Genomic DNA, 15,033 nt, shown 5'->3' with positions numbered 1-15,033 from the left:
ATTCCAAGTTGCATGATTTCATTTACAAAATGTACTCTTCAACACATGTAGTGGTATAGTCTCACTATGTTTTTTTTGGGTTTTTTTTTCCTAAATATTTTATTTACCCCAGCCAAATATTATATATATATGATATACTGATAAGTATATACAGATATATGTAAATAACTTGGTATGTTTTTAGTACACTTAGGCCTTTGTGCTTGATTCTCTATCCACAGTGGTAGAATTCCCCTGGAACTATACTTGGAATCGAGATCTCTTCCAGTATTATACAGATTTTGACAATAATCATTTTCAAGTTGGTTTTAGAAGTAATGACTGATTGCTGAAATGGCTTTTAGTTGATGTGAGACTATACCCTCAATGGAAGAATACATTTTGAAATATTAATACCAAACGAAGCTCACAAAAGATGCAATATATTCACAAGAGATCTCTATATGAGAGGTCCATCAATCAACAGCGTCTAGAATATAATGTCATACCGAATAACATTGATCATTAGTATTCTTCAGGTCTTCACTACATAAATAAAAGACCAGTTACAACTTTTGGGAAATCCCCATGTACCTTAAAGTTTGGGTTTATCCGATTTGAAATAGATCACAATGAAGACAAGATTTCACAACTCAAAGGTATGTTCCCTGAAAAAACATGTTCGTATTGATACAGTGTATACAAAGAAAATGTTAGTATCCAAATATATTATGACTATCTCGAGTTTGAATAAATATACATTTGTAAGCATGTACTACCATTCCTATATATCGCTTACTTTCAAGCTTAACTATTTATATATCTTAACCATCTTGTGTCCAAACCCATTATCTAAACTATTTAATAAATATATTAAACCATTTATCTGAAAAAAACTCCCTTTTTAAACCCCCAAATCAATAGATGAACCTTTGTGTGCCTTACAGATCACTTTGTCCAGTGTTCATCTACAAATTCCTTTCCCCACGTGTCTGTCTGTCCAACTACAAATTCCTTTCCCAATGTGTCTTTCTGTCTATCCAACTACAAATTACTATCTCACTATGTCTGTCTGTCTGTCCAACTTCAAATTCCTTTTCCAATGTGTCTGTCTTTCCAACAACAAATTCCTATCCAAATATGTCTCTGTCCAACTACAAATTCCTATCCCAATGCGTCTGTCTGTCTGTTCAACTACACATTCCTTTTCCAATATGTCTGTCTGTCTGTCCAACTTCAAATTCCTTTTCCAATATGTCTGTCTGTCTGTCCAACTTCAAATTCCTTTTCCAATGTGTCTGTTTTTCCAACAACCCTATCCAAATATATCTGTCTGTCTGTCCAACTTCAAATTCCTTTTCCAATATGTCTGTCTGTCCAACTACAAATTCCTATACCAATGTGTCTGTCTGTCTGTCCAACTTCAAATTCCTTTACCAATGTGTCTGTCTGTCTGTCCAACTACAAATTCCTTTACCAATATGTCTGTCTGTCTTTCTGTCCAACTACAAATTCCTATACCAATGTGTCTGTCTGTTTTTCCAACTACAAATTCCTAGCCCAGTGACAATTAAACCTATTTAAGGTCTGATTGCTTTCAAACTCACATGTGTTGATCACCATTAATGAATACCAATCTCTGTTGGGGAGTATACAGGCGAGGTTCAGTTACTGGGCTAGGTATGTGCTACCCTGTCATTTTTATCTAAAATAATGATTGCATTCAAGAGGACTACTACTTAAAATATGAAATAAACTTTCCGCAAACATAATATATGTTACAAAGATTTTGGCAAACATACATCTATAAGATATTTGGCAAACATGAGTATAGCCTAGTGCTTCAATTCTTTCACAAAGAAACATGCCCTAAAATAATTTGTTGACTCGTTATTATACCATTGTCAAAATCATTAAAAATCTTTGGGTCAGCTGCTTTATGAACTATACAAGTCTATTACAGGGCTAAATAAAACTTGAACCCAGACACAGAACAATATATACGCCCATTGCTACCAATGCAGCAGTAGCGTAACAAACTGTCATACTTACAACCCATCTAATGCATTTTTGAAACACAATTTTGAAATGTCTAATTCACCTTAGTTTTATAATCACTAAATTATAAACGTTGATCTATAAAACATACATTCAGTGTAAAATCATTTTATGGCACAAAATATTTCAAATGGAATGATTTATTTTATGAAATATTTGTCATACTTACTGTACGCCACTGATTGCTAGTAACTATTACATCTAACGCAATGATCAAAACTAGTGTAAATATAAAAGGGTATTATACCAGGCTCTCATTTAGTTCTCGTGTAATAATACCTAAAGCATGATAAAAAAAATGCAACCTTCCTGAAGTATTTAATCATAATCGCGTGGCCTATGTAAGTGTAAAATGACAACAAATATAAACATATAACGATGAGCATGAATCTCGTCTACAACATATCAACATTTCAATTGTTCCCTGGAGAGCTCCATTTTGACAATGACGGGAAAAGTAAAAAAAAAAAAAACTGAATTTCTCAGTATTGAAATCGTCTATTAATTCTTTGAGATAAAATTCAATATTAAAATATGAAGTAAAACTTTGTTGGTCTGGACCTGGAGGTAGTGAATAAGTTTAAGCTTTCATCTGCAAACTTCTAAAAGAGTGGTATTTTATGTACATACTTTACCTTCATTGATGGCTCCAATGGAATTTGAAATCTTATTTAATATGGAAATTTGGGAAAGAAATATTTGAGAATTGATGCAATATGACGATGAAGCCTAATTCTGCAAAATCTTCCTACACAATTATTTTTTTCCAGGAGTATATATGTGAAATCATAGTAAATGTTATTTTTTATCCTTTAAATATCCAGATCCTGAGCACAGACTAACAAGGCTCTACTACATATTGCAACCGATCAATAATATATTAAAATTGTATTTGCTTGGTCCCATGAAAGACAAGTTAAGTATTATTGACACCATTACAGAACTCAAGAGACCCATTATATATACACTACTCTATGTATAAACCTGGCCTAGCTCATCACAAGAGTCCCATTATCTATACACTACTCTATGTATAAATCTGGCCTAGCTCATCACAGGTAGCACCCTGTTCTCCACTGGCTGTTTTATTCAGTCCTATGATTTTATACAATATTGTACAGTGCCCTTATCTGATCTCAAAGCAACTTCTCTATGGCAATCAACATTCAAGGGATGAGATACATACAAATTCAACCTAATCACCAGGATTAGTTAGGATATGTAAGAGTCACCCTGCCATAGTACATCATCTTAACATGTGATACCCTCTAGCACATCATATATGTGTTCATATATATATTTACTTCAGTTTGTGTTTTGCTTGGTATGGGTCTGTATTTCCACCAGCTCATTTATGGTGTGACCCAACTGGTACTTGAATAATTTGACACAGAAAACGTAATGCCCAACACCGACTACATGGTACTCCACTCCAGACAGGTGGAGTTATGCAACAAGGGAACAGTGTCTTTTGCCCAAGGATACAACCATATCCTGCCTGCCATCTGCGCGATCTGAAACTATGAGCTTGAGGTAATAGTTCAGTTCAAACATTGCCAGGACATTTAAAGTTGTGCAGTTCTACTGCTAATTTTTGTCTTGTTTCCCTTGGGTAAAATAATGATACACTATATAGCAATCATCAAGTCTACACAATGTTATTAGCAAGATACATAAAAAGCCTCATAATTTTTTTAAGGTTATTGCTGAAATATTTTGTCTAACAGTATGATACAAGACAATTTCTTGCCATGCTGCTATACAAAGTTTGTTTTTCTAATGTATAATTATATTCACAATAAAATTAATTTCCTGTGTTTTTTTCGATAAGGCACAATACTGGACACTTTCCAAATTTCCAGGGAAGAATGGCATTAAAAATATAGTCCGAACTACAGCTCCTAGCTTACAGCGAGTCTGGACCATGTTACATTGCAGGTCATTAAGTCCTCATTAGAATATGTCTGGATCATGTATACAGCGTGCCTGGCCCAAAGTCCTCATCAGAATACTTCTCGTCCATGTATACAGCGTGCCTGTCCGAAAGTCCTCATCAGAATACTTCTCGTCCATGTATACAGCGTGCCTGGCCCAAAGTCCTCATCAGAATACTTCTCGTCCATGTATACAGCGTGCCTGGCCGAAAGTCCTCATCAGAATACTTCTTGTCCATGTATACAGCGTGCCTGGCCCAAAGTCCTCATCAGAATACTTCTCGTCCATGTATACAGCGTGCCCGGCCCAAAGTCCTCATCAGAACACTACTGCTCCATGCAAACATCGAGCCTGTGTCATGGTTGGTAGCATGGTCCACTGGTCCAGTTCCGGGTCATAAATCTCAGAGGTATGGACAGTGCGACGGGCACCACCTCCATTCCTAGCAGAGTAAGACTTCCCTGAATAAAGAGTATACAAATCATATAAATGTCAGCAATAAATTTTATACAATTATAAAGAAGATTTATTCATCATCATCATAGATATTTCCAAATATGAGTATTTGATCATACTATTTGATTGAATATGCTTTAAGGTTGAAAGTAAAGGTGTATTGATGGCCATGAATATTGTTAAACAGATTTAAAAAGAATAGATTTTAACAGTTAATTTCATCTCAGCATTGATATTATTGAAGCAATAATTAAAATTTGAGCCCATTTTTCTCTACATAAACATGATATACATTGTACATGTAGCATCAATGACTGCTGTTTTGTACCATATTTTTTCCCCAGAGAAAATGAGACACAAATTAGCAAAAGAAATGCACATCTTAATATATACAGGCATTCTACTCACCGCCTATTGCACATATTTTGTTCTTGTATACGACAGCTTTATGGTGGCTCCTCTCGACCGCCATGCTGGCTACTTTTGACCACTGGTCAGTGATGGGGTCATACCTCTCAACAGACTTCAGTCGACATAAGTTAAACCCTCCAACCAGGTAAATATAGCCACCTGAAAGAGTAGACAATTTAAGTATTAAATGATGTATGGTATAAGATACTCCACCTGAGTTAAAACATTATCTAAGCTATTTATACATGATGTACACCACAGAAAACGTATTATGGCCAATGGAAAATGGAACTGTAATCTTAATCAAATTTGATATTTTGTTGTTACTTTTCTAAATTAATGCTACTGTCCTTACTTTTAAATTAAGTAACTTATTACTGATTTATGTCAACATTTTTTTTTTCACATGACCATTTTATATTCATATATCTTTTTAATATAAACTAATTTTATGTCAATACAGAATGTACCTAAAAAGTGTCCCAAAGGGCTACTCTGGAAGAACTTGGCTTTTTACTATACAAATATAATGATAAAGTTGTACTTTTCTAATTTTAGTTTTAATGAAGCACAGATCCTAGCTTGTTTGTCTTTTAATCCCTTTTTATTTTGAAACAACGTTATATAAATTATTGAGAAGATTTGAATAAAGTGCTATGATAATCAACTATCTAATATTTATTCATCACAAAATAATAGATATTAAAAGTCAGGAAAAGAAAATTTCATTAAATACATTGGACAAATAGAATAGTATGCTGTAAATAAATGAAGTGTATGCCCATTTCTAATTAATTGAACTCTTTCTTAGGATACGGTACGTAGATTGTGTTGGGCACTATTAAGACAGGAAATAACACTTTCGACCAGACAGATACCAGGTATTAGTGATTGTTTTCTCAAGACTCACCAAGTTCTACAACATCACACTTGGATCTTGGCTCCAGCATGTCCCGGATGGGGAGCCAGGTGTTGTATCTGGGGTCAAACTTATATCCTGATGCTGTTGAGTAGACCTCAGACTGTGACACCCGCACTTCTCCACCAAACACGTACAAAACCTCGTCACACACCACAGCCACATGACAAGAATGACTCTCCTCTACAAATGTCTGTATGTTTGGCAATTTTTCTACAGTTTTACAGAATATATCCCCATCATCCAGCTCAACAGATATACAGTTCACCTCCCTGTCAGTCACAGTGTAGACTTTATTAGTTTTGGGGCAAACTGCAATAGACCCTGAGTTCATAAGGCAGTTGTGGAGACATTGGATGGTGTCCGGACTGAAATAATCTGTGGCATCCTTCCATCTGTCCTGAAGAATATCGTACTCGTAAATGCCTTCTAGTCTGACTTCTCGTTCAATGTCCTGTTCCTGACTTCTGTAGTGGATCAGTTCAAATGCCGTGCAAATAAGTCGACCGTGAACCTCAAAGGCATGAACTCCTGATGCTAAAATGGGAAGGTCAGCAACAGTCTGCCAGTGTTGTGAATCCAAGTTAAATCTCTCTACACGCTTAGTACGAGGACAAAGGGGTCTGTATAAACATATAATGAATACAAACATAAATTCATTAGAAAAACGAGAAAAATTGAAAATACATATCTTATTCTTTTATATAACAAAATTTTATTTTAGCTTCTTAGAAAAAAAGGAAGACAGGGTAATGTGATTATCCTATTTTTCAATTTGGTTCCCTACTACTTGTATAACAAAACCTGAACTCACTTCATTACTTTTTCTAATTCTAACAGTTTCCTAGATCTTTTCTTAAGCACATTTAATAATTGATTTTTTTTAACAAACCATTGCTACAAATGAAATGAAAATTTGTTTTAAATTATTTTATCTCTGTCTTTGATCATAGAAATGCCATTTTATGCTCCATGTAGCCCGGTATCATCAGTATCTGTCTGTAATGTCACCTCACCCTGTACGAGACTGAGTATATCCTCCCATGACATACATGTACCGCACAGCCTCCCTCGCGTTGTCAGGGCCTTCGGCTACCAGCTGAGTCTCTATGATCTGTCTTAACTCTGGAGAGGCACAAACATCTGGAGGTTAGTATAATTTTACACTCTGCATCATACAACAACCAGATCAGCAAACCTAAACCCATCCTGCATCAATAACAAAATATATATACATGATGACAACAAATTTATCTAATAGCTAAAGCTTTATATTGAAGTCAAAATCAAAACATCAACAAAATTATCCAGCCCCTTTATTTGTATAAGTTTTGATCCCTATTGGATAATGATGCTACCCCCACATTCTGGTTGAAATATGTCCAGTAGTTTGGGAAGAGATATTGTTCAGGCAAATCAGCAAGTTTGACCTCAGTATACAGTATACTGACATCCCTGACCAATCCAACCGATTTGTTGAGTCCCAAAGGGTCTTATATTACACAGGTTTTACTCTATTAGCTTGGAATTGTACCTGGATATTTTTCACACAGTGAACATTTCATCAGCTGCTCGATGATTTCCTTGTCCACGCTCTTCAATCTCACGAACTTGATGATGTCAGCCATGTGACCGACCCTCTCCTGGTGATGGTGCTCCAGCCAGTTAAACACCGACTTTAGTACTGTTCCCTCTCCCTCACAGCCTTAACAGACAAAACCAACCTCATGAATCTCACAGATATATACACCAGAACATTACAGGTTCAGTTAAACACAGACTTTAGTACTGTTCCCTCTTCCTCACAGCCTTTACAGACAAAACCATCCTCGGGAATCTCACAGATATATACACCAGAACATTACAGGTTCAGTTAAACACAGACTTCAGTACTGTTCCCTCTCCCTCACAACCTTAACAGAAAAAAAGGAGCCACAGGAATCTCACAGATATATAGACCAGCACATTACATTTCATCAAATTGATTGAATATCTTAATGGTATATGTATTGAAAGTGAGACACAAACATACCATGTCTCCTGTATACACACACACAACAAGCATACACTACACACATGGAGGCATGTCCTTAAATGACCTTAGCTGTTAATGGGGCGTTAAACAAAATTAAACCAAACCAAACTATTGAAAGTGAGTAAGTTATATGCATCATAATTCATATAACACTTGTAAGTGGGGAAGATTCTTCTTCAGCATTTCAGATATACAATTTACGAAAAACAAATTAATAAATTTATGACTTATATGTATGTCCAACCAATGAAAAACTTTCACTATTGTTCAAGTTCAAATGCAACCATTTTATGTTGATTAAATAGTCGAAGGGAGATAACACCATGTAGTGTCCCATAACTTTATGGTAATAAGTTTATATATAATAAATAAAATATCAATAATTACTGAGATAGTCAAATTCTTTTTATATATAAACAAATGTACCTAGATATAAATCTTCAAACTGCAATATCTTAATGAGCCTGTTGTAGGTCAGGGCTAAGAACTCGTCCATCTGGCATATCACCGGAAATCTCTGTTTCACCATTGCTAAAGAGTTGGTCTCCAGTTCACAACAGCTAAACTTCTCAGAAAATTCCCAAACACCTAGAAGAAATGATGACCATTTTAATATGAATACATGTAGTAACATCATATATATATAAAAAAAAAAAAAATACATAGAATCTATAAAATATGATGTTTTGCCATAAAAAATACTTGACAATGAGCAAATTTAAATTTAATAGGCATTCAAGATGATCAGAGGGTATTCAACATGAATAGCATATTCAAAATAAAACAGTGTATTTTAAATCAAAGTCATATGAATTACCCAGACAGTTGCTTGCACTTATCTCCCTCGCCATGAACTGACAACATTGAAGTTTGAGGTCAGCCAGCTGTAACAGGTCCGTTAACACAACCAGGTCCTGGATGGTGTTCTTCGTCACTAGAAATATACATAAACACAAGTAAATTCTTGGACATCAATCACTCACAAATGAGGAAATGCTATCAAGCAAAATTGATATTAATTTCATAGATCAGATATATCATTGAAAATCATTGCCAGGGTTTTGTTTATTAGATTTTAGTCAAGAAATTTTGATGGATAAAAGGCTGAATGATTTATATATGTAGCAAGATAAGACCAAACAACTACCAATGAAAATTTTACACATAAGGATATCATAATTTCATGAATTATCTGTTTAGAATCATGAAACAAGTTTTTGCTTATCCAATCATGTATAATATCACTTTTCGTGACGTCATATGTGATTGGCTTATTCAATCATGTATATAACGTCAGTTTTCAGGACGTCATCTGTGATTGGCTTATTCAATCATGTATAACGTCAGTTTTCAGGACGTTATTTGTGATTGGCTATTAGTAAAAACTTAGGGCAAATAGACTTATAGACTTAACTCTTTCAAACCTAGGAACCTTTGGTAGACTCTATCATACATTTATCTGGATGAGTCCATTACGGTCTACAGTGGTGAAAGATTGTTTCATGATCTTGGGGCCTGGATTTTTTTTATATCCAATGACTTTCCTTCAGACACTTAGTAATTCACAGCTGATATTGTAATATTTTTCTGTGTAACTAAAAATTATCCTTACAGCTTTGACATGAAGACATTTGCATATCATATAATTATAATTGTTGACAATTTAAGTTTCAATATCTATATACATTGTGTTCACATTTCAATATGTATAATTGTGTAAGCTCCTGCTGGAATGTCGGCTACCTGTGAGATTTCCTGTATAGATGTAACATAACACAGCTCTCACTGCCTCTGGGGTCACCTCGTCCAGACTGATCTCAGCTATTTGTTGTTGAGATTCTTCAAATCCCATAGAGAACATGGCTCGGAAATAGTCACATGAGATGACAAGAACGGCTCTGTGTGCTGGTATGGACTCTCCATTTGTCTGTAAGTAGATTAATATAAGCATGACTTGCATGCAAAATTCTTTAAATCATTAAGCATTATGATGTACAAAATATGATTGATTGAAGTTCTACAACTCAGGGCTCAATTTTCAGATTAAATATTTGTAACAGGGATATAATTAATGTATTTGCTTGTATGTATGTTTGTTTACTAAGTCCGTCCGTAGCGCGTCGACTGTCCTTGTATATATTTCATACTCCGAGTAATGTAACTACCGCGTCCGCGTGTTGTATTCTATACTGTGATGTTATGTCTATAGGTGTATTGTGGTATTCTGCTCGTTACGTATGTTGATATGTTGGTATACCATACAGTTGTTCATTGGTCAGTAGTGTTACGTCAAGTTGTGTATGCGTTTTCATTGGTTCGTTCTGGGTGGTCAGTTTTGGCGCGTGTTTCTTTGTGGGCAAATAAATCACGCTAGTACCTTTTGAGGACTCGTAGTTGACGGACGGAGAGATGTAATGTAAGTGTTTCTTTGTCTTTGTGTAATACCCAACGTATATGTATTATGTGTTTTATTTGAGATATAATTCTATTTGGATCTAATCTAAGTATAGATGATTTGTTATTCCTTTAATAAGAAATCAGATATGATTAATGTATTTTTTTATATGAAAACGTAATAATGGAGGTGATGTAATTTGATTTTTTGTAAGAGGCGTTATTACGTTGTGCCCATTTGACTAAGGTTCGATAAATTTATTTAGATGTCTTTTATTTTAATTACAGTATATCCGTATTGCATACGATTGAAGAAGGCGTCGTAATTATACAAATAGATAGTAGCCAAGGCCTTGTGCCACACTCAGGTATGCTATTGTGTTTTTTATGTAAGAGTATATATATAGTATTGATTTGAGAAGGTATAGGTCGCTAGACTGCTAACTGTGAATTTAATATATTGTCCAGTAACTTTGTTTTGAGTCAAATCTTCAGTTTGATTGTATTTCATAAAAGTTGTAATTGTAATGTGTATTGCCTTATAGTTGATTTGTAAGGGTAAAAGTTATGAAATCGTGTAAGAGTTATTTCCCTTGCATTTGTACTATTAAATATGATTATGTGTGTCTATATTATATATATATATGACTGTAGCTTGTACTTTGTACTTGTTGCAGGGTTCTTTTGGTTTTTACAACGAGCAATAAAATGACAGTGAACAAAACCCAGAGGAGTTGTTCTATATCTCACAACAAAACCACCTCTACTACATATTAAAGACAAATTGTGTTCAGATATAAGTTTTTCAGAAGGCTTTTTGATAATTTCTCAAAAAATGTCAGCAATACAAACATATAAGATTACTGATAAGTTTTGGTTTCTGATTTTTTCTTGTTTTGAAGCAGTGTTTTCCCCCAGAGTATCTAAGAAAATCCTTCTCATTTTATATGTTTTCATGAATACAGCATTGAAATCTGGTATACATTCTATGAACATGTAGGATATTAAAAAAGTTTCTTTTATTTTAGCTAGGTTCTTCCAAGCTAAAAAGATAGTTCCAAGATGTAATTTATCATAATATCATAATATGAAATGGAAATATATCTAATACACTTGGTCCCACAACCAAAACTAAACACCATCTTGACCATAGGCTGCAATGAGTCACCATAACGCTGTCTTAAAGTCTGGGTCATGTCTATTGATTTTGTGTCTGCATGACATCACAATAGGCGATATTACATAATAAGGAAATAATGGGTTATCAAGATATGAGTGTAACATGGTAATCATGTGATAAATATCATATATATACAATACTGCCTACACATTGAAGGATTAAAACACCAGACCAGATGTAATGAAAAACAACAAATATAAAACTAAATTGCTCCTTTCTTTATGACTGTATACCTTTATGATAACATCACATAACTCTTGTTTTTTCCAAAGTTCATAGAATCCCTTCAACAGCTTCACACCAGCATTTTTCAGGGTAACTTTTGTATCCTCGTCAGTACATTTTGTAAGGAAGTCATCACTACAACAAAAAAGATGCATTTTATAAACACTTGTCTTCAATCTCACTTCTGAGTAACATAAAAACAACACGTACGCTTAGAATTTGTGAGAGAGGAGATTTGCCTTCAGTGTTGAGAGGTCTGCACTGTCGGCGATAAAGGTTGGGAGGCTGTTCCAGGTACGAGTTGCTCAAGGAAAGAATGAATTTGCATCTGGAATTTGTGTTGTCGGGTTCGCTGGAGAATTTGGAGGTTGCCATCATATGCCACAAGGCCATTTATGATTTTATATAGTAATATGGTGGAGGCAATTTTACGGCATTGTTCAAGGGATTGCCAGTTCAGGGTTTGGAGCATTTCTGTAACACTACTGGTGTAGTTAGAGCACCCAAGGGTGTACCTGGCCGCTCTTCTCTGCACCATTTCAACTTTATGGGTAAGGTTTGCCTGCCATGGATCCCAGATGGGGCCACAATATTCAAAGTGTGGGCAGACATAAGCCTACTCTTTTGTTTTTACATTGGTGGTTTTAATATTTCTCCGAATGAATCTTAGGGATGAATTTGCCTTGTTGGTAATGTTATTGATGTGGGTGTTCCATGAAAAGTTTTTAGTGATGGTTAAGTCCAGGTATTTAGCCGAATCTGCTTGCTTAAGAATTTGTCCATGGAGAATATAATTAAATTTGTGTGTCAGTCTTTTCTTTGAGATGTGTAGAATTTCACATTTATCAGGGTTGAAGGACATTAACCAATTTTGTTAACACTTTTCCAGAAGATTTAAGTCTTTTTGTAGTGTTACACAGACAATAGTGTCGTCTGCAAAAAGTCCAACTTGGCTTGTGATAGAGTCTGGTAGATCATTTATATAGATTAGAAAAAGGCAGGGCCCCATAACTGAGTCTTGGGGGTCTCCAGAGAGGACAGAACAGGACAGGACGAAGATTTGGTGTTACTCACAGCAACTTTCTGACTATGGTCAAGGAGAAAATTTTGGACCCAAGCAAAGATTTTGCTGTGAATGCCAAAACAAGTCTGAGGGAACTACACCGCTTGAGAGGAAACAGTTGAAGAGATCTGTGATAATTGGAGCTATTTCAATAAAGACATGTTTCAGGAAATATGGAGAAATTTTATCAGGGCCTGTGGCTTTCTTGGGGTCCAGGTTTTTAAGAAGTTTTGAAACACCAGGAATTGTGATATTGATGTCTGACATGTACTTTGCAGGCTTTTGTGAGGAATAGAGGTCAAGTTCACAGAGATGAGATAGTCTGGATGAGTTCTTTCCTGGAGGGGGAGTAGGTCACCCTGGTAAAATAATAAAGCAATTCCTACTGACTCGGCTAATGAAAACTCCTTCAGCACAATCAGTAAAGCATTAGACTGGAATGCCAGAGGCCCCAAGTTTGATCCCTAGCAGAGACAATGAACAAAATGAGTTACCACTGTTATATATATGTAACAGGAGAAAGAGAACATGTAAGGGCCAGACCAGGGTTTAAACCCAGGACCCTCCAAACTCTAGACAGTCTCTCTACAAATTGAGCTACCTGGTCGCCGACGATTGACCCAGTCCAGTTCTGCTACACTCCTCCTCCTTTTTCGAAGTCTTTTCCCCCAAAGACACAACTATTTCCAACCCAAGGTTGGGTATCCCCTTGCTAAGCGTACTCCCAAGGCTTGAAACAAGGGTTGGCAAGCTCACCAATTTTGTAACAGGACTGAGAAAGAGAAAATGTAACGGCCAGACCTTGGTTCTGTAACAGGAAAGAGAATTGTGTGCTTCCACCGGGGATCGAACCCTCGATCTCCAGGTTCCTATAGTCAAGCGCTCTACCACTGAGCTAAACGGAAATTCCCCCTAGCTCGAAGCTAGAAGGCGACCTTAATCCTATGTACAATTGAACCCTGCCACACTACTCCCCCCTTTTTAAATGTGTTCGTCCTCGAACACCACAACCCAGGTTCTAACTCCCTGTCACTACAGAGAGGGCCACGCACACCATTTGTAACAGGAAAGAGAATAGTGTGCTTCCACCGGGGATCAAACCCTCGATCTCCAGCTTCCTAGTCGGACGCTCTACCACTGAGCTAAAGGGAAATTCCCCCTAGCTCGAAGCAAGAAGTCGACCTTAATCTTATGTACAATTGAACCATGCCACAGTTCGAACCCAGGACCCTGTGAACTCTAGACCAACGAAATACCAATGCAATTGAGCTACCTGGTCGCCGACGATCGACCCAGTCCGGTTCCACTACACATATAAAAAGAAGCAAAAGATAATGTTAAAAACTTTGGCGGATGGTGAAGCTGTTTAAAGGACGTATTCCACGCTCCCGTTTACGTGCTGTATGTAACTGTGACAGCCTATCCGCATCTAAGGAGCTGACCGACCTTAGGGCGTGATCTGGACGGGCAAGGTCATTTTGAATCACCGAGGGCCCGGTAAGCTGGAGACTTACCCCCTCAAAACGCCAGAACACGGGCTCCGCCCGTGAAAAGGAGTCTATAAACCCATCAACCAACCAACCAACCAATGTTAAAATATTTGTCAGTCACATATATTGACCTTTTTCTGCTACATTTTACAACACTTGGTATTTTTTTATCATTGTCTCTGTTAGGGAAACCAAGATGAACACAGATTTATTCTAAAATTAATCAATGTCATGCCAGTGCTCTACTGGCTGACCTAAAGGATCCAACGCTGAAATGGCAACCAGAAATTAGAATCGAGGTCTCAAGGACGGAAAAATGATCAGTTCATTCATAGAACAAACCACATGGAAAGTATAAAAATTTAGCCGAAATGCAATCAGTATTAAGCGCTTAAGTAGGAATACAATTAAAACCCGGTATATAGGTTTAGCTGGCTGACAGTAAACATGGTTGGGGCTGTTCATTGGTTTCGTCTATTGCTTAGAATAGTCTTATATCATGTACATGTCTGAAAATGAATATGGTTAATCATCAATTATTCAGTCTAGCATCTTTTGATAGCTACTAAAATTCAAAAGCATCAATATAACAAAGTAATCTTTTAAAGTGCAGACGACCTTTTACGTTTCGCCATTGTCGACGTCCATGATCCAAATAATCATCCTCCTTATCGGAGCGTCTAATTACCCAATACTACCCAATACCACCCAATACTACCCAATACCACCCAATACTACCCAATACTACCCCATACGACCCAGTTATGAACCAAATACTTCTTTATTACTGTGAAATATCACCTTTGTAGACGTTATTTACTTCCATCTGCCATATTTTATCGGGAAATATGCGATTTGGTGCCGAAAACATCACCGAATTGCCGTGAC

General features: G+C 36.2%; 1 protein-coding gene across 1 annotated transcript; it reads right to left on the bottom strand.

Annotated features, from left to right (window-relative positions):
- Positions 1-60: 60 nt before the first annotated feature.
- LOC110467065 (kelch-like protein diablo) lies at positions 61-14,800 on the bottom strand. Its single transcript, XM_021523956.1, has 10 exons — positions 14,764-14,800; positions 11,601-11,727; positions 9,537-9,720; positions 8,611-8,727; positions 8,220-8,381; positions 7,293-7,463; positions 6,775-6,883; positions 5,750-6,381; positions 4,837-4,998; positions 61-4,433 (listed from the first exon to the last, which is right to left on the bottom strand). The coding sequence occupies exons 1-10, from the start codon at positions 14,778-14,780 to the stop codon at positions 4,291-4,293; spliced, it is 1,824 nt and encodes a 607-aa protein (XP_021379631.1). The 5' UTR covers positions 14,781-14,800; the 3' UTR covers positions 61-4,290.
- Positions 14,801-15,033: the final 233 nt, after the last annotated feature.

This window comes from Mizuhopecten yessoensis, unplaced genomic scaffold (genome assembly GCF_002113885.1).
Source record: "Mizuhopecten yessoensis strain PY_sf001 unplaced genomic scaffold, ASM211388v2 scaffold11157, whole genome shotgun sequence".
Lineage (NCBI taxonomy): Eukaryota > Metazoa > Mollusca > Bivalvia > Pectinida > Pectinidae > Mizuhopecten > Mizuhopecten yessoensis.
The sequence above is the reverse complement of the archived record's forward strand: the minus strand, read 5'-3'. Positions and strand labels throughout refer to the sequence as shown.

What these genes read in the sequence shown, in the direction of transcription:
- LOC110467065 (XM_021523956.1), bottom strand. An exon ending in AAGTGCAAGCAACTGTCTGG is followed by an intron (nt 8,382 to 8,610) that starts GTAATTCATATG and finishes CATTTCTTCTAG; the next exon opens with GTGTTTGGGAATTTTCTGAG. An exon ending in CAAAATATGTGCAATAGGCG is followed by an intron (nt 4,434 to 4,836) that starts GTGAGTAGAATG and finishes CTCTTTATTCAG; the next exon opens with GGAAGTCTTACTCTGCTAGG.